Source organism: Aspergillus fischeri, genomic scaffold, assembly GCF_000149645.3.
Source record: "Aspergillus fischeri NRRL 181 1099437636266 genomic scaffold, whole genome shotgun sequence".
Taxonomy (NCBI): Eukaryota; Fungi; Ascomycota; class Eurotiomycetes; order Eurotiales; family Aspergillaceae; genus Aspergillus; species Aspergillus fischeri.
Genome location: NW_001509760.1, coordinates 2,373,225 through 2,391,747, shown reverse-complemented (window position 1 = coordinate 2,391,747; position 18,523 = coordinate 2,373,225). Strand labels below are relative to the sequence as shown.

The 18,523-nt window shown below is 49.1% G+C and overlaps 9 protein-coding genes across 9 annotated transcripts, besides 4 other annotated features; 3 read left to right on the top strand and 6 right to left on the bottom strand.

Moving 5' to 3' along the window:
* Positions 1-483: 483 nt before the first annotated feature.
* On the top strand, positions 484-1,141 carry NFIA_055140 (uncharacterized protein; the record flags this gene model as incomplete). The annotated part of the gene is made up of 2 exons (XM_001258061.1): positions 484-865; positions 1,125-1,141. 2 exons carry the CDS (start codon positions 484-486, stop codon positions 1,139-1,141), a joined length of 399 nt encoding a protein of 132 aa, XP_001258062.1.
* Positions 1,142-1,282: 141 nt separating this feature from the next.
* Positions 1,283-1,307: a microsatellite.
* A 909-nt stretch (positions 1,308-2,216) lies between these two features.
* On the top strand, positions 2,217-2,659 carry NFIA_055130 (uncharacterized protein; the record flags this gene model as incomplete). The annotated part of the gene is made up of 2 exons (XM_001258060.1): positions 2,217-2,289; positions 2,376-2,659. The coding sequence occupies 2 exons, from the start codon at positions 2,217-2,219 to the stop codon at positions 2,657-2,659; spliced, it is 357 nt and encodes a 118-aa protein (XP_001258061.1).
* A 512-nt stretch (positions 2,660-3,171) lies between these two features.
* Positions 3,172-3,797, bottom strand: NFIA_055120 (uncharacterized protein; the record flags this gene model as incomplete). Its single annotated transcript, XM_001258059.1, has 2 exons — positions 3,172-3,356; positions 3,437-3,797. The coding sequence occupies 2 exons, from the start codon at positions 3,795-3,797 to the stop codon at positions 3,172-3,174; spliced, it is 546 nt and encodes a 181-aa protein (XP_001258060.1).
* Positions 3,798-4,375: 578 nt separating this feature from the next.
* Positions 4,376-4,753: a mobile genetic element.
* Positions 4,754-6,531: 1,778 nt separating this feature from the next.
* NFIA_055110 (ankyrin repeat domain-containing protein) lies at positions 6,532-7,360 on the bottom strand (the record flags this gene model as incomplete). Its single annotated transcript, XM_001258058.1, has 2 exons — positions 6,532-6,857; positions 6,994-7,360. 2 exons carry the CDS (start codon positions 7,358-7,360, stop codon positions 6,532-6,534), a joined length of 693 nt encoding a protein of 230 aa, XP_001258059.1.
* Positions 7,361-7,708: 348 nt separating this feature from the next.
* Positions 7,709-7,748: a microsatellite.
* Positions 7,710-7,748: a microsatellite.
* A 635-nt stretch (positions 7,749-8,383) lies between these two features.
* On the bottom strand, positions 8,384-9,403 carry NFIA_055100 (aromatic alcohol reductase; the record flags this gene model as incomplete). The annotated part of the gene is made up of 2 exons (XM_001258057.1): positions 8,384-9,289; positions 9,374-9,403. 2 exons carry the CDS (start codon positions 9,401-9,403, stop codon positions 8,384-8,386), a joined length of 936 nt encoding a protein of 311 aa, XP_001258058.1.
* Positions 9,404-10,313: 910 nt separating this feature from the next.
* Positions 10,314-11,783, bottom strand: NFIA_055090 (putative aminotransferase; the record flags this gene model as incomplete). The annotated part of the gene is made up of 3 exons (XM_001258056.1): positions 10,314-11,004; positions 11,057-11,648; positions 11,705-11,783. 3 exons carry the CDS (start codon positions 11,781-11,783, stop codon positions 10,314-10,316), a joined length of 1,362 nt encoding a protein of 453 aa, XP_001258057.1.
* Positions 11,784-12,040: 257 nt separating this feature from the next.
* On the bottom strand, positions 12,041-13,336 carry NFIA_055080 (putative glutamine synthetase, catalytic subunit; the record flags this gene model as incomplete). Its single annotated transcript, XM_001258055.1, has 1 exon — positions 12,041-13,336. One exon carries the CDS (start codon positions 13,334-13,336, stop codon positions 12,041-12,043), a length of 1,296 nt encoding a protein of 431 aa, XP_001258056.1.
* A 625-nt stretch (positions 13,337-13,961) lies between these two features.
* Positions 13,962-15,530, top strand: NFIA_055070 (class I SAM-dependent methyltransferase; the record flags this gene model as incomplete). Its single annotated transcript, XM_001258054.1, has 1 exon — positions 13,962-15,530. The coding sequence occupies one exon, from the start codon at positions 13,962-13,964 to the stop codon at positions 15,528-15,530; it is 1,569 nt and encodes a 522-aa protein (XP_001258055.1).
* Positions 15,531-16,704: 1,174 nt separating this feature from the next.
* On the bottom strand, positions 16,705-18,383 carry NFIA_055060 (cytochrome P450; the record flags this gene model as incomplete). Its single annotated transcript, XM_001258053.1, has 3 exons — positions 16,705-17,696; positions 17,749-18,174; positions 18,233-18,383. 3 exons carry the CDS (start codon positions 18,381-18,383, stop codon positions 16,705-16,707), a joined length of 1,569 nt encoding a protein of 522 aa, XP_001258054.1.
* Between the last annotated feature and the right edge of the window lie 140 nt (positions 18,384-18,523).

Below are 18,523 nucleotides of genomic sequence, written 5' to 3'. Positions count from 1 at the left end.
TATCAATGATCTACCCGCTGAAAATACATATATTCAAACCGGACAATTCAAGAAGATAGCCCATTCCATGCAGCTTGTCATCTTGCAGTCTTCCGCGGTGTCCTCATCAGACCACATTTGTATTACTGGCCAGGTGAGTTCTGATGGAGGTTTTATTTTTCTCATTCTTTCAGTATAAATTCCGTATCCTGTATTCTGCGCTGGGTAGCTAGGAGGTGCTGGCTCCAATCGCGAGTGTGTGGCAATGTTGTCTCATGTACTAGGCACCAGGAGGAACTAACAGGCGCGAAGTAACAGGGGAAACTAAGCCAAAGCCTAGCATGTTCTGTACTGTAAATAATATAAGCTGGACGAACTCTTCTTTTGTTTACCTCAGATTGTTAGAATCGTTTCAGCTGTTCTTGTTATGTTCGATCTCTCTGATGTAATAGCCGTTTTCCCACGTTGTCAAGGGTAGACAATAGAAGAATAACGCAGTCCATCATGACACTCACAAAGGATGATAATCCAAACACTCATGCCCCCTCCCCACGGCGCGATATGACATCCTCACCGGCAAGCCGCATGTTACCCATCCTCCGGCGGAGTCTGGATGGCCGAGCTCGGTCCGCTATAGCCCCGACACCTGGGTATCAATCAATTGAATCTACCGAGCGGTCGTCCCTCCAAAAAGACGAAGACGCCTTTTGCCGTGAGCTCCGCGTATTTGGTGGCTCGTGGTATAACCCCGAGGCGGACGGTGAGGATTTACTTGTTGGAGGTCGATGCCATCTACTCCACCACTTTGAGCCTGCTTTCTCGATTGTCCGGAAGATTGCATACCCCCAGGAAGAGGACGGCGGTGGGGTGTGGGTTCTTGGTGTGGGTGAGAAATTTTCCCTGAAGGCATGGCTACTGTGAGAAATGCATTGACCATGAAAGAGCAATGCATGGTGCTGGAGAGGTTTGGCGCTGTGTATTACAATGATGTGCCGTCGAGCAGATTTCTGAGGGATCTATATGAAGCGCCATCTGACAGTCCCGGAGGCCATTGAGGTCCCTGGATACTGTGCCTTTGGTATGGGCACATAAGGCCCCAGGCAATGCAAGACTGTAACTAGCTCCTGGAACTACTATTCACGTAGGCTGGCCGTGGGCATAGGATCCTAAGTCCTGTCCTATGATTCCTATAGGAATCACTTCCTAAATTCTCTTCCCGCGCTAAGAGATTTGGGAAGGGATTTCTATAATAGTATGGACTCTTCGCCAAAGTTATAATGTATCTGTGAATGCCACGAGCATGTCCAGCTAGTCCAGCTAGTCCAGCTCGTTGGTGCCAACCGCTTGTGGGGACCATTCAGGTGTAGATTGAATCAGAACTCCGAGCGTAGAGTAGCCAAGATGACCGAGCCAAATCCTAGTTTTCGGTATACTGTGCGAAAATTGAAGCGTAACCAGACTTTTGACCTAGTACTATAAGTTAATACCCATAAGCTCCGAGCATAGTGACTGCAGTGACTCATACTGAATGCAGATGCTGAAAGTTACAGTCTTGCCTGAAGATAATGACCTGACCTATGGATAGACACAATGGCCACCATTTGAAATACTATGTTCTAGTATTAGATATTGGCAAACAGTCCTTATCGAACTATTGGTGATATTCCATCAGGGATTGAGTGTAAGTCGACCTCGCTTCGGTTGCTACAATGCTCATTGTACGTGCATTATCCCCTTTAGGAATGTGCAGCATTCAGCACAGTCGAGAGGCAAACCACACTAAAATTCTGATGCCAATTAGGTTGTGCCCGCTAGCGAACCGCTGTTGGTTTACACATTCAGCCAATGGTATCGGGCATTGTTCCAAGCCACCCCCAGGATCTCGACCCTATTACGAGGCTGCATAATCCTATGCCATCGTCTGGGGTATTGCCTTATCAAACAATTCTACGGTGTCTACCATACACTTCGGCGGCCTCCAGTTATCCCCGGCAGGATGCCCTATAACCGCTCTTGGAACGGGGCCTCCCCCGAGTTTGACGAGACGAAGACCGCACTCCGGCTTCAGAACAGAATAGCCTGCCCTTGATACCAAAACCTCCAGGGGCAGAAAAGACATAAATAGTCGGGAGCTCCCTAGACGTTTTGCTATCTCGCATCCTCGCTACCAGATCCCAATCTGCTTGAACTGGCCAAATCACAACTTAGCATCCCATCGCATCAACATCTACTTCATCATGCGCTTCACTCAACTTTTTGCCGTTACTGTACCGACCCTTGTGGTTGCAGGTGGTGCTGCCACACTCCATGGTACGTCTCTTCCTTCCTTTCCATCTATCCCCCCTTGAACTCTCCGCTTTCGGTCCTTATCCTAACAGCACTACCGCTACTACTAGCACCAATCCCCGCAGACACCCTCGAAGCGTTCATCAAGAACCTAAACGAGCCCGAAGCCCTTGATGCCTTCAGGGCTGTGCTGAATGGCGAGATCCCACCATCACCATCTCTCGCTGCCCGCGAGGCCAACCTCGAGGCCGAGCTTGCAGAGCGTCGGGAGTGCTGCGAGTACGGCATTTGCTGCAACATCGAGACCTGCAAGGAAGACGGGAGCAGCTGCCTTCAAATGTGCTTTGGTTATCAAAGCCCTTGGCAACAGCTTGGTTGTATTGCTGGTAAGTGAAGTACCCCGGAGTTATAGTAGTGAGCCTTGTTGAGAATGAGGGGAGAGGGGACGCTGATGGTTATGCTTGTTTACGTAGGGTGCGCCACTACTTGCGGTTAAAGTGTAGAGGCGATGGATAGTGGTATGTTTGCATGGTATGGGTTAACTGGCTTAAGAGTGAGGCTGGGTCTATCTGGTTGGTTGGCTTAGGGCTCAGAAGTAGAAATACGGATGTCTAGCTGCTGGTAGAGGGAATACGGTACGCTCGTTATCTGAATTGAATTGTCTCCACTCTGTCTCGGGGATTGCGTAGGGTGACAGAGTGCGGATATTACTGCTGACTCTTAGAGGACTTCAGTATTAGGGCAATGAGAGCTGATAGTCGCTGTGCAAGCCCCATGGGTGCTGGGAAGGGTATAAGGAGTAAATCTCACTATACGGCTCAACGAGAGATCACGCATATTGAGCAAGATCATAGCCAGTGGTCTTGCGTGGTTGTTCAGGCACCATCCATCATTACCTACGCCATTTTACAACGTATACCTGAAGAACGGACTCTTCTCCTCCATCCCTTCTAACTCATCCTCCGTATACATTTGCCTGACCTCGTCTTCACTCAATCTCTTCCTCTCTTCGTTCAGCGTATAGAGCGCAAACTGGAGAACAAAAACACCGACAATTCCTGCCGACGCAAAAGTAAACGATTTTCCGTACCCTGTCACATGCTAATGCTTCGTCCTCTTGCGGATAAAGCTGTCGATTAGCACGCCGACATTCCCTATGCAAATCAGGTACCTAATTCCGACGGCCCGCTTGGCTGGGTTTGGTGGCTGGCATCGGTCGGGCTGTCTGGCTCATATATGAGTGCGATTCGGTCTGGCACCTCAACGGCGTGTCGGTCGACGCAGTGGATTGAAGCGTTGAGCTTGCCGCCAAGGAACCGGGCGCTGTTGCCGTTCGCCGGGGATCCAATGTGCGGGGTGTGGAAGTCCTTGTCAAAGCCTAGGAGCTGGCGGGCTTGCTCTGACCAGAACTGGGAGGGGTGATTGGATGGCTGTTCGTAGAGGGCATGATGCTCGAATAGACTGGCGAGGTGCGGCAGGCTGGGATGGCTTGCTCGCCAGTCGGGCCCGACGTGGATAATGTAGGAGGGCATGTCCTGCCTTGTTAACCAGTCGGGATCTGGTTGAGAATTGCGAAGCTCACTTTATGGCAGTATAAAATAGTCTCTTGGTTGGATAATCAGTTTGTGACTGGAAACCCTACAAAAATTTATACCAACCCTCATATTTCTTGTTGATCGGGATAGTATTTGCTGTAGTGACCTGGTAATTGTCCTGCTAGTCCCCTTCCAATGACCTACATATGCAAGCTTTCCCACTTTCCAGATTTCTACTTAAGCTCTTAGCTACTCCAGGGTGTGCAGTCATAGAGTAACGAAATCCAATGAGAAGCGAGGGAACCTTGGAAGTTTTCCTTTGCCAGCAGAGTAACATGGTAGATAGTCCATTCGCAGCCTTTCAAAATATGGTCTCCAGTGCTTGCTTAGTTGGAGTTGAAGGACTTTGGGATCCTTTGTGCATAATTTTCTTGATTGACAATTCTGATGTACTCGGCGAACTGTGTAAGCTGTAGCAAGCTGGGACGACGGGATCGAAGCAGAAGTTGGGGGGAGGGGAAGGAGTTGCCAGTCTTAAAATCAAATTTTCTGGCACCCTGCTAGGATTAAAGGGTGATTCCAGTTGCAGCGAAGCTGCTTTGAATATTCTGAGGTGTAAAGACACTCTGGTGAGCTGCGGAATAAGCCTCCATGAAATCTAGCATGTCTATATGGTGGAATCACAAGCGAGATTTCTGCTCAACTAGCTTTGCATAAGCCTTTTTTAGTGGCCCAGAGACGGCCGACATCGAGATGCTGCAGGAGATGAAGAGAGTGAGGAGGCATCAAGATAGCCATGGTGCTGGTGTTGTCCTTGCATGTCTTAATCAAATTGAGGAGTCAGGTGGCTCCCATGCCCATCCAGAATTAGCAGCCAATACCCTCTCCTCTGTACGCCTGCCTGCAGCTGAAATGAAGATGTTTTGGAGCCAGCAAAGCCCAATTTCAGGTTCTTGGTCCTCAGCGGCTCCGAATCGACATCAGAGGATTGCCTATCGCTTTTGATCTGGTCGCCCACGGAGGATATTGAGGGCTTGTCGGTTAGGATTTATATGACTGAGGAAGTGGGATGCATATGTCTACCCCTTGATCCTAAGTGATTTTAGTTAATGGGTAGTCCCAGGTTGATGGTGATCTAGGCGGCTTTATCATAGGCGGTGCGCACATCGCGTATCAGCTGCCGCAATACTTGGTGCAGAGGACGCGGTCTTATATTGTTGTTACTATCAAGTTTGTCTCTCCCGCTCTTTCTCTGTGTGTGTTATAGTTGGAGGATGCATCCTAGTCACTAAATCTCCCAGGTACCGCGTTGATGCCCATGGCCTGCATGATTAAAACCTGGGTATTCTGGTCCAGTGAGGGCTGTATGCTTGCCTTTTTTCCCCTCTCCTTTAGTACAAGGCATTGCTGACAAACCAGACAGAAATGGGTCCGGAACAATACCAAGGCGTTTGGAGGCTGTCCAGAGTAAAACGAGTAAATCTTTGGTCATGTACTGGAAGGAGGTGGGTATTAAGGTATATTGATAGATTACAGACGAGTAGGTTGCGCGAGTGAAATAGGAGGATCTCACCCAAGTGGCCTCACTCTAGTTTACATTTATCATATAGAATATAAAGCATACATTGCCTAAATCAAATACATACGACCACAGGGTGTGGAAAACAGGGCTTCCCGTCCGCTCAGCCATACTTAAGCCACACGCCGGCCGGTTAGTAGTTGGGTGGGTGACCACCAGCGAATCCCGGCTGTTGTATGTTTTTGCTCACCTGGTCTTTATTTTGCTTCATTACACCAATGCTGCTCTGATCTTCACCCCTCTTCACCTGGGAAGCCACCGTCACTGTTTTTTACCTGAGCCTTACTTGGGTGGCGCAAAAAAAGTGAACATTTTCATGGCTGAGCCATTTGGCATCATTGCTGGCGCTCTCGGCTTCAAATGAGTAATAACTACTGCGGACCATTGCTGGCTGTTTCTCTGTACTTATCTGCATTCATGCCACTGTGTGTTCGAAAATTGAAAACCATGGACAACTAAAAGGTTTCTGCTACGAGCTTGAGCCGCTTTCTACGGTCAAGAAATTCTTGGGCTACTGGATCCCTAATTGCTGAATGATGATGTCTAGCAGCAACTTTTTGTGCCTCTAGCCCATGGTAGCATCTTGTGGACCTGATCAACATCTTAACGCTGTTCTCGCGGTCTTCCGCTTGGGCCGTACCCTCCACGGACCTCCTTCGAAGTGGTCACAATAATGGACTATTGCTGTTTCGGCCGCACGCACCAATTCCAGTCATCTATAAGCGAATCGAAGACTGAGTAGAGAAGAAGATACAAGTGGAGGGGATGCTTGTCGCCCTCCGAGGATGATTCATGGATGATTCATCCTTGTCGTTGCAATTTGGTAGGTAAGAGAGGTCTGATAAACCAAGCTATTCGTAGACAAACACGGATAATCCAGAATCAAAGCCGGCTCCTTAGTTATCAAGCTTCTTCCCTTTCCTCTTCCTTGGACGCTGCTTGACAACGACGAATGAGTATGTCTCCTGATCCATTCCCTTTTAAATCACAATATCCTCATCCGACACCTTCTCCTCCCCCCGTCTTCACCAGAAGCGTCTGCCATCTTGACAAGCACGTCCAATTGGCTCCATTTTCCAACAAAACTCGGATCATCTCTGCAGATCTTCGCCTCATTGCATGGATCAATGGCGGCAGGCTACACATGGTGTTTCAACGACCATGTCTTCCCACAGAAGTGGCATTGACATCAGCCCCATATTCCACAAGAGATCTCATCGTTTCAACATCCCCTTTGAGGATAGTCCTCTGCAGTGGTGTCCCTGACACTCTTTGTCTCCTTTCAGTAAATGTGTGATTTGGATCAACTCCGTACTTCAGAAGTAGGCGAACAACCTGCGGCCTGGTTTCAGCATTGCACTCAAGGATAGCTGTCATCAGCAACCCCTTGAAGAAACTCTCCGTATGCATGTGGATGTCATTACCTTCCAGGTCCAGGAAATGACGAACAACATCTGGTAGACCATACTGGATCGCCACTGTGACTCCTTCAAACAGGAGTGATTCCATTCCCATGTTTCACGGAAAGTGCTTCTCAATGAACCGGATCATCTTCATATTCCCTTCCCTTACAACAGTCCTCATCGCTTTGCCAAGGCCAAGTGACACACCAACATGATGTTTCCAAACCACGTTCGGATACGGACGATCCAGAGGAAGAGGAGGAGGAGGATTCTAACCAAGCCTCTAACCCCCCCTCATTGTTATTCTGCGCGGCAACAGCCAGCGCATACCGATAGTGGTACCCTAAGTTATAATGTCGCGGATATCCATGTTTAATCAAGACCTTTATAACCTCTTTCCTACCGTACTGAGCAGCAAATTGTAGAGGTAACACTCCCCATCGGTAACACCATTTATGTAATGGGAGGCGACCTTGCTTCAGCACACTGTCCAACTCTGTGGCATCCCCGCGCTTAATCGCACTGCAGACAATCGCAATACTCATGTCCTCATACGGGGTATTGAGCTTGGCGTACATGTTTTCTTATGTCGTTTTACCCGCAAGTTGTAGCGATACGTGAGGAGCATCCAAGAGGGTAGATTCCACGCCTCCCACCGGACCGCCTCAAGAATCTTGTCTGTAAGTCCTTCTCTCTCCGCTTCAGTCTTGAGCACATTAGCATGCGAATAGGAAACCTCATGTATGAAGTATGAAAATACGCATGGGGTTTGGCGTATTGCTTGATCTTTTGCCGGAGATATTTGCGTCTGATGCTCTCAGGGAACGTGGCCCATCTTCGTAATTGTTTGTCAAGGAAGGTGGTTGTGATCTGAGAGATAATATCTCCTCGGCAAATTCCTCTAGGAGGATGAGTTAGTTATTACCTTCTTTCTTTCTTTCTTTCTTTCTTTCTTTCTTTCTTTCTCCTCCTTTCTTTTTCCCCCTCCCTACTTTAATGTTCTACTATATCGGATGGAGTGGGGGGTTATATACTGTTCACTAATCTTGCCTGCAACAATTCTGACAGCGAGAGGACGCAGGCAGCCTCTTCGAGGATTCGCAGGAGGATTTTGATGGGATTATCATTTTCACTGTACGTTATACACCCGGTCGAATATTGGAAGGTAGAATTGCGGGACAGAATAGATTGTTTGCGAGCAAACAACAGCTGTGGGGAATCAGCTCAAATCCCTACTATACCGCGATTCGAATCCCTACTATATGGTGATTTGATCATTCGATACCCCTAGTTACTAGATCATGATTTAATATTGAATACTGGGATTTAATATGAATCCAATATCCCTACTGCATGATGATTCGACATCGATACTAGGTCATGGTTCAATATCCCTACTAGATCATTATTTGATATCGAATACTATGGATTCAATATGGATTCGATCTTCCTACTAGACGATGATTCAATATCAGGATGGGTGGAAACATAGGCTGCAATGGCTCCAACCATCTGCTCGCTTCCAAGGCTGATAACCTATTTTAAGCTTGCGTACACAGAATATAAGTACTGAAACACTATATCAAATATCCCGCCTAGGCTTAGACATTAGATACAATCTTGTCTTCAGCAATCCCAGAAACCCCGCCAAGCACTTTATCCCTAATAGTCTCCTTGAGACGTTCTTTGCTTAGCGCTTCAACCCCCAGCCACTCATTGTCCGTCTCCTGAAATCCCGTCTGATAATTAGAATCCCACACTACTCCCGCCATCAGCGTCGACACTGCCGTCATAGTATACTCGCCCCTCTTCAGCATATCCAAGCCTTCTTCAAATTTGACGCGGGCAGCCTTCTCGCTCACTACCCAGGACCCTGGGTCCGAAGAATATTTCTTCGCAATCTCCAGCACCTCGTTCTGCGTAACCAGCATCCCATGGACCTGCACGCAGTGCCCAACAACACGCCCCGGCTGTTTTAGCACTCCAGAAATAGCCCTCGCCACGGTCCCAAAGTCCGAGATACTAAAAGGGACATTACCCTCATTCACGATATCAATCCGACGGTGCGCCACGTCGATCATAAATGGCAGGTCGAACACGTATTCCAAGAACCCGCCGCAAGCGACAACCGTCCATGAGATCTCGTCGGATCTCGCTCGGAGGTACTTCTCGATTTCCAAGACATCGGTATACGGTGGCAGCAGCCGCACTCCGGGATTTCTCAGGCTCATGGCGTAGTCCGCTGGGATGAAGTGTTTCACGCCGCTGGCGATCGCCGCGTCGATGAGGGGCTTCTGAGTAGCGACTGCGACACCGGCCACCGTCGAAACTACGGCGTCGTGGCCCATGAGCGCGGCTTGTAGGGTGTCTTGCGATGTATAGTCTACCTCAAGGACTTGGACACCGTCTGGAATATTCCTGAGCGACGGTGCTGAACGCGTAAGGACTGTCACATCGAAGCCGGTTTTGAGGAGTTCGTCGAGGGCAACAGAGCCGAGTCGGCCTTTCTATGTAAGCCGGGCATTTAACTTGTCAGCCTAGCCAAGCCGAAGCAGGGCAGGTGATACTAGTATGCACTAGTATGCACTTACACCGGCCAGTGCCACCTTGGAGATGGCCATCTTCTGTATTGGGATTTCTAGCGAAGCCTGGGACTGGCTGCAATATAGGAAGACCTGCAGTATGAACTTCAGCCAAGTGAGTGAACTTATTAACTTTGTGGGAGTACAAAAGAATATGAAGCCCCTCACTAGTGGAACATCACTTATCCCTGTCTGCCCTAGCTCTTACAGTGCGCAAGAAATATTTTCCTTAGTGGTTGTGGATAAGTAGCGCTTATGTACTCTTGAAGCAGTCAAGTTAGATTGGTTGAGTATCAATAACAGTATAAGTAAGCACTAGCATGTATTGAGTACTCGGGGAACAGCCGCGGGAGATTAAGAAACGGAGACGGAGGATGTGATGGGAGGGTCAACCTCTGATAGGGTTGGTTGCTTCGGTCAGCATCTATTGCTGAACAGCCGTGCGCACATTGTCGTCTGTGTTATGCCCTGGCTCTACAGAGGTATAGCTTGGCATGTTCAGTCCAAGTTACCCTCTCTCTCATCATGGCTGTTGCTGTCATGTAACTAACGAGGTCTGCTGAGCACAGCTCTTGCTGCCGTTATAATATGTTTATATGCATACAAAGATTGTGTACTAGCATAAGTCCAAGTGGTGGAATAGTAAGCATGTACGCTCATCGCAACAGTTACACCTCACCAAAGCTTCATAAATATACCTCTATTTAGCGGCCTCACACAACAGTCTCGAAGGGCCTAAGTACTTAGATAGGCCATCCCCTGTAATTTCATTCATCCACCTAGTATCAACCAGGGACCAGCCCATCGCGTTATGCGCCAAAGCTCCTAGCCTTAATATACACTTATCTCATCCTGAATTCGGTATGAGATAACCGTTCCAGAAGGCATCCATCTCGATGAAAAGTTTCACATGACCAATTGGAAGAACGCTGCATTCTAATGGCCACTTTCATTGCAACCGCTGATCAATATCGCCTTGCTTGCTCTTCAGCTCGCCACACATCTCCTTCAGAACCCCGGCCAACCATGCGAAGTCGCTTATTTCCAAGTACACCTGCGCACTGAGTCGCGTCCAAAGGCAATGCCCATGGGCGAACACTGGCACAAAAGTTCCGTACTTGTACGCGAGGGTGGTTTGGAACCAATTGATCGTAGGGGCAACCTTGTCTGCCTGTAAGACGAGGTAGGATGGTCTAACAGGCCCTGATCTCCCCTGAATAGCAATAGGTAGCTGAACAGTTGACATGCCGCAGCGTCGCAGTTGACTTCGTTCTCCTGACTTCAGGTTGGGTTCCTGTAAGACTTCTGTGTCCAGGACAGCTGCCAGAAGATCTGCGGCTTCGTTTGCTAAGGTTTCCAGGTACGTGTAAATGCGCTCTTCACCACCACAGATCTCGTTGCGGAACTTCAAGGCCGCAGGGACACAGAAATATGGTGTGTCATCATTGGTAGCAACGAACTCAAATAGGCTCTCGAACGGGGTTTTGGACGGGTCATCGCTCTTCATAATAGAGGGAGTAGTCTCGGGGGTGCCAGGGGAAGGGATGTAACCCCATGACGTGGGGATTGTTGTGCGAATTAGATGCTGGTTGCGTTCAGGAACATAGAGGACGCAACAGCTGCGTGGAACAAAAAGCCACCTATGCAAAGGTCACCACTTGGGACATCTAGGCAGGAACGAAAGATACTCACTTATGACAGTTGCTAGTAAAAAAATCAGGCTGTAGTCTCCCCAGATCTAGCGGAATTTGGCCGATGCCATGTGCGCCGTCGATAAGACTCAGGATCCCTTCTTCCCGGCACACATCTGTTAATTTTTCAAAAGGAAACCGCATCGCCGGCAGGCTGGATACTACGTCGAAAAGCGCAATCTTCACGTTCAATCCCTCAGCCCTTGTGTTTCTCACAACCTCCAGAAATTGCTCCACTAGGTCATCATGACTGATTGGGCACCGGTATTGGACTTTCCGTGCCTGGAGGGGGGTTGACTCCATAAGAGAGAGAATTCCCTTCTCAAGAGCACCGTATATCGTTTCAAAGTAAATAATCACATCACCGGATTGGAAGGGAATGTTTCGAAGGATCGTGTTTACCCCAGTGGTGGCGTTTTTAACGAAGACACACTCATGTCTGGGAACGTTGAGCATCTTGGCTATTGCTTCTCGAGATGCGTCGAGAGCCTTTGGGGTCGTATAACGGATGAATGGATCCGGGCGTGCTTCAGCTTCATCTTGAAAGTCTCTCAAGGCTGCTCGCACAGCAGTTGGATACGTTCCAAAGGAGCCTGAGCTATAAGGTAAATATTGTGATAATGGGCTTGAATATTTCGTTCATACTTACCGTGGTTCAGATTTACAAAGTTGGGATCAATGAGGAAATGCTTCCGCATTGCGTCTCCAAAGGGAGTAGCGCACTTCATGTTTCTTGAAGGGAGTTCTATAACCTTTGAAAAGAATTTCTGTAATTTCTCATAGCTATCTTTTGCGGAATGAGGCTATTGATGGAAGGATAGTGAGCTAGTTAGTTAACTATATTGAGGCTTTGTCATCTCGCGCAGAACTTTTCACTTGATGATCCATGGGAGCTTCAAGTGGCAAAAGTTCCAGTGCAGATGTTGATTCGCCAGCACTCCTGCTTTAGTTCAGCAATGCCTGGATCATATGCCCAGTCCTGCATTTAAAAGTGCCGAATCATGTTCCTTATCCTCTTTTCATCTGATAACTCTCGTAGATCCCGAATCTCCTGCTTTTTCATTTCACAGAAAGTCTTGAGACACTTGCTCATCGCACCACCATCCCACCTTTCCAATTCATGCAAACTCTCACTGAGATCTGTTGGCATCCGCTGCGTAATTCCAAGCTCCCTCCTAGTTTGCTCATCCAGTGCCATTGGGTTGCCATTGAAATCCTGCCACACCAGTTGCTTTCCTGTCCGCAATCCTCCCAGCCCGGCGTTTATGAACGCTGCCACAACTAGATAGATATTCGCTGTGGCATCACAGCATCGAACTTCCCAGTGTCCCTTCTTCACTTTGCGGATTGGGAAATCTCGATTCTCAGTGCCCCAGCCGATCCAACAACCGGCTTCCGACTTTCGATCTGTGATGCGTTTGTAGCTGTCTTCTAGTGGCATCGCCAAGGCACATAATCCGCCTAATTGCCCTAGAATCCCCGCCAAGAACGCGCTTTCATCAACCTCCGAGTCCGACGTCATGGAAAGATGAAAGTGCGCGCCAATACCGGTGTGGACCTCCACCGGTGAAGGGTACATTGTGGCAATGATGCCGTGCTCCCAAAAGAGAGATTTGACGGCTTCTCGCGTATACACCCAGGCGTCGATCGATTCCAACGGAGATAGAGGACCGGTGGCGATCTCAAACATCCCAAGACCCGACTCTGAACAGTAGTGTAAAACTTCAATTTTCTCACGCTGCAAAATGCGAACCACATCATCGATGATGGGCGCGCAACGGTTCCGTAAGCCCGTTGTGGTCCACCAGGAATACAAGGTGTCATCTAGATCTTTCCCTTCGGGTGTTAAGCAACGGAATTCCACTTCAAACCCGATTCTGAATCGGACATGTGGTGCACTGGCCACGATGGAGGTTAGGAGGGTTCTCGGATCTCTTTCAAATCCAATGTCCCCTTCGGAGATGAAGCACATGACACTGGCGTGGCCTGGCGCATAGTGGCACTCGCGTAGGGAGGAGAAGTCGGGGTAGATGGAGTCGACGCCGACATGGGAACGATTTTCAATCATGCGAATGACATTTGTCGCGGTGATACATATTCGTCCTCCACAGAGAGGTGATTCTGTGGAAGCCAGTTTAAGCGCACTGGAGACGGGCACGACACGGGCACGTAGGATACCGGCATAATCAATCCACTGGTATCTTATGAACTCTATTTGAGGGTGTTTGTCCAGGAATTTGACCAGTAGAGTGAGTGCTCCTTTCCTCAACCCTGCACACATTGTCATCTATAGCAACAACCTATGAGGAATAATGTCGACCGTAGAAATCCGATGTCTCAATTGTATTTGTAGTAGCGCATGGGAGTGTGTCGGCAGTGGTAACTTTAACAAGTGAAATTTCAATGACCTCATCACTCAATTATTGAGAGCACCGTCAATTGTGATGGAATAGTGTTTAATGGGAGACTGGACGACCGCCGAAACCGGCATTCGTGGGATGGCATAGTCCGCATGCAGAGCAGGGAGCGTAGAAACCAACTAAATTGGAGATTCGGAATGAGGTAATGTATTATCTGGTGTTGAGGTATGGGCAAGCAATACAACTTTATCACCTTACAAGTAGCTGTAATTGAATCACTGAAGTCCAGACGTGGCGTCATGAACTAGGTCACTGAGATCATGAACCGGCGTGCAGAACTTCAGTCTTTTGGGAATTGATAGGCCACCTCTCTACTTTTCTTCTGCAAATCTACATTGCACATGATCCTTGTCACTCCATGGTGAGCAAATATAAGTACCTTCAACGAGGCGTCTGCGACGGCCCCTGCGTTTTGTAAGATACCACTCTTCTCTACAAATTTAAACTGCCTTTCTTCAGTCCGAGAATTTCCTATCTTTGATTGAAATGGATCCAAGACATCCTCCAACTAATGGAAGCGGATGCTTTCAGTACGCCTCGGTATCCTCTTACCAAGCTGAGAGGACGATCAACATAAGCGTGTTGTCCCATGAAGCAATATGTGACAGAATTCGTCAATCACTTGTGGAAGTAAGCAACGGCCTAGTCGCAGACAAAATACATTTCACCTACACCTGTGGCCAGCAAGTGTCCGCTGTTCGCAGTCAAGTAGAGAATGCATTATTGGACGCACTCGCAAGCCCGTACCGATGGGCGGTTCGTCCATATTGGGTACGAGGTAATGAGCCAGTACTCATTTTGTTATCCACTCGCCAATATAACACGTACGAATCATCCTTCAGCGGCCTTCTCAGCGCGATATCGGACATGCAGACCTCAGCACCTACTGCAGACACTTTGTACCGACTCGCAAACGAGCTCGACAATCGATCGCTTCGCAGTATTCTGCCCGAAAAAGCAAGTATCATTGAGAAAAAGCTGACGTCGATCTCCCACAGCAACAGCCTTTTGTTGGCCACTCTAGCTGCGGAGATCTTGACGTACCAAGGCACACCAACGTTGCCGATGAAAGCTATCATGAAATTGCAACAAAGAGCGGGTGGTTCTGTCGACCTCAATGGGTACCCTAGGCATGCCGCCGCGACTTTCGAAAAGCGTATCAAGGTGGATGACTACAATTTCTTCGAGCTAGTCCACCCCGCTTACTTCCGCCAAACCGTGGCTCTGGCGCACTTGGTGACCAGATTTATCAAGAATCCTTGTGCTCGGGCCATTGATGTCGGTCCTGGTCCAGGTACCAATCTTCTCGCATTCCTAGAACTACTCCCACAGACGAAAGTTCTGGCAGTCGAGCCCAGCGATATTGCATTCCAATACCTCACTGATCATTTCAAAGGCGAAACGAATATTACATGTGTGCGGGAAGACTTCCTGTGTGTGCCGGTGGAATTGGAAGAAGTCGATTATATCATGTCAACGGGGGCGTCCCATCACTTTTACACTGACGGATTCCTCCAACGCAGCGCACAGTGGCTACGACCGGGAGGCTACTGGTTCATTGCGGATGAGATGATTTCACCCTTTGAAACCCGTAAAGAACGACATCTCAATCTTCTACGCCACCATCTTGCGTACATGGTTCCCCTATGTTTTCCGTGGCCTGCTCGGGATGTCGATCCCCGAACACTCTCCGAGCGAGAATTTGTGGACGATTTCAATAATACTGTCCCGCTGGCCAAGTTCCTTGCGGAAACTGGCAGAGTCGACGATGCGGAAAGTCTCTGTCGTGAATTACTGTCCCGAGCGGAGCGACATGGATTCACAACCAAAGTTTCTGACCCACACCTTGCGTTCTGGCGACTGCAGTGGCTCGAATTGCAAGCTCTAGTAGCAGGGCTCGATTACGAAGTGGAACAAAAAACATATCCGCGGCACTTCATCAAGATGGCAGAGGGTGCAGGGCTCAAATGTGTTGCTCATCAACGAGTCTATGGCACAGTGGGATTAACAGATGACTGTGCTGGAACACATGTTATGGCTTTCCAAAAGGCATGAACGGGAGCCAGGTAACAAATTGTCCGAGCCAAAATCGACTGAGAATACTTCTCCTTCTCAAGGCTAGTTTCGCAGGAAGTGGTAGCCGTTATCGTATAGATTGGCCACTCTTTGTACTATGGAATTGACTTTATGCGTATCAAGCCGTCCTGGAAAAGTCATCTTCCGTTCAATACAGAGGTAAAGGCCAACGCGGTCTTTGGCTCGCATGTACGTGGTCGTGCGTGACCGTAGAGCTGAAAGTACTTGGTGCTGTGTCTCAAGAAATCTCTGATATACTCGATAACACACCTAGTTTCATACAAGACCAAGACCTCCGCAAGCGCAACCGGGCTGGTAAGATTTATCGCCTTGCATATCTATCAAGCTGACCCCTCTCACAGAATTTGCGAACTCGTTTCATCTCTTGCCACAATCAGTGCAGGGATTTGACCTTGTATTCTACGAGGCATCCGGATGTGAGACCTTCGACCCGATCGACCTTGTTCAAGGGAAAGTGGAGGACCTCTTGCGTGCTCAGCTACGGGACTTTCAAAGCAGCCTACACCATTGTCTCTACAATACGCTGTTGCAGGGAAGGGCTATTCTCTCCTGTTAATGCCGATGGCAGTACACAGCTGCCATTTTGGCCGAATTTAACAACATTCCGCCTCGAGTATCGAGACAAGCCCGTCCGTAGAGTGGTATTTCGAAATAGGCCCTATTGAGGAAGTAGCGGATGGGGGTGCTGTACGCCCGCTTCGTTAGATTTGGCATCCAAGATACCGTGCAAAAGCAGTGGTGGAACTTATTCGAGAATTCTATATCTCAGCTGGAAGGCAGCGCAGCGCATGCCACGGCTGCAATGTATGGGTCTGAAGTGCTTTTCTCCTTTGGTAAGTCACGGGTTTGTGTACGAGGTAAAGGGAACAGCAACGTGGACAGATCCAGCTGCATATGCACCGGAGGAAGGAATTGAGTCTAGAGGTCGAGCTGATAGACAGGACTGGTACAACTTGAAATCCTCTTATCTCTCTCATTCTTGGCTATGTTACGATATTCATACATAGCCTTATAAACATTAGTCACAGCCACTTAACAACTACATGATGATATCAACAATTGTATCTTCTTCATTAATCACCTAATCACGTTAAACGCAGACACTAATTATGAAGAATAGAGACTGCTCTGGCTAAATGCTCCGCCGACGAAGCCTCACCTCAATCCCCTCCTGACGAACAAAAAAGCTATTATGCGTCTTCCATTCCCCTTTCGAGTCCGCTAACTCAACCTCATACCTCGAGACCAGTGTGGCCACCACCTTGTACACCTCCATCATCCCCAAGTTCCGACCAATACACACCCGGCTCCCCGCACCAAAGGTCAGGTCCGCAGCATTCATCCGCCTGAGGCGCTCCTGGTACGCCTCCTCGGTCTCGCGGGTCGGGTCGCGAAGCCACCGCTCAGGCCGGAAGAAGTCAGCGTCTTCGCCCCAGACGGACTGGTTGCGGGCGAGTACGTAGGGATTCATGCCGACGATGCATCCTCCGGGGATAAACTGTCCGTCTGGAAGGGTGAGGCCTTCGTCTGGGACGTAGCGCTCCAGACACATGGCGACACCGGGGTGCATGCGCATGGCCTCGCGGATGACCGCGTTGAGGTAGGGTAGATCCTGTGCAGTTTTGAATGGTACGATTGTTGATCCCTCGGAGTGGAGAGATGAAGTCTCCTCCTGCAGTCGTTTCCACACCGCGGGATTCTTGAGCGCAAAGTACAGCGCCGCGTTGAGGGTGATGGCGGTGGTGTCCGCGCCGGCAATCATGTTGATCATCAGGTAGGAGATGATCTGAGCGTCGTCGACCACATTGGGGAACGTGGCTTTTGCTTCGATGAACTTATCGAGGAAGTCCGGCTTGCTTGGGTCGTGGTATGCTGTATCTTTGCCCTGGAGGCGGTCGACGAGGTGTTGGATGGAGATGTTGGTGATGGTTCCGAAAGACGGCGGGCCGATCCGGTAGACGGGGTTCTTGTCCAGGAGGTGGTCGAGGATGGGCAGTTGACTCACCAACGCAAAGTAATCCATGGCCTTGTCGGAAATGGCGATGGTGTGGTCGAAGTCATAGCCCTTTTCGAGGTACCCGATGGGTTCACTGAAGGTGACTTTTCCTACCACGTCCCAGGTATCTATAACCAACACAAATAAGCAAGTGAATGGTGGCCAGGATGCCTCACTTACAGTAGAGCAGCCATTGGCCAATATCACAGAGTCTTCCAGCTTTCGGTCCATCAATAAACTCCTCCTCCAGTCTCCGACACAAGAAGCCAATAGTCTCATCGACATGAGGCTCCAGCGGCAGCACACCCGACATGGAGTAATGCTTTGCAATGGGCCGCTTCTGCTGCGCATGCACCTGCGGATCGCATTCGCTGAAGAGATTGTAAATAATCTTGCCGTTGTTCTTTGCACTACTTCCATGATAAAACTCGGTTTTGCGGTAGTCGCCGCGGGTGCTGTAGATGGTGCGGATCAACTCGGGCATATCCAAGTCTACCACATTGGGCGCGATCCGAACAACTGGACCGTACTTTTTGTGCAGTTCAGTGGTAACGATATGCACCTTTCCCTTCCGGACGTGATATATCCGCCAGAGGTTGGTCCATCCTGCCACAAGTACATCCATTAGGGTTGTTGCACAGGAACTGGGATATACCTCACATACCTGCGAGAATTGGACCGGGGAAGCGGCGTAGAGGGGAGATGAGATACGTCCCCAGATACCAGACAATGAGAGCAGCCCATAGAGCTCCAAAAAATGGGTTGACGAGGCCTCTCCGTCCGTAATCGAACGCCACAGACTGAAATGCATCCATGAGAGACGACAATGTATGGGTGTTTTGGGGAGTGAAACAGAAACAGATACAGAATCGACAGGGGGCATCACCCTGGGATGTGTACTATTTTACGCATGTCCTGTGGCAATTTATCGCCTGGGGAGGCTTCGACTGTCGAT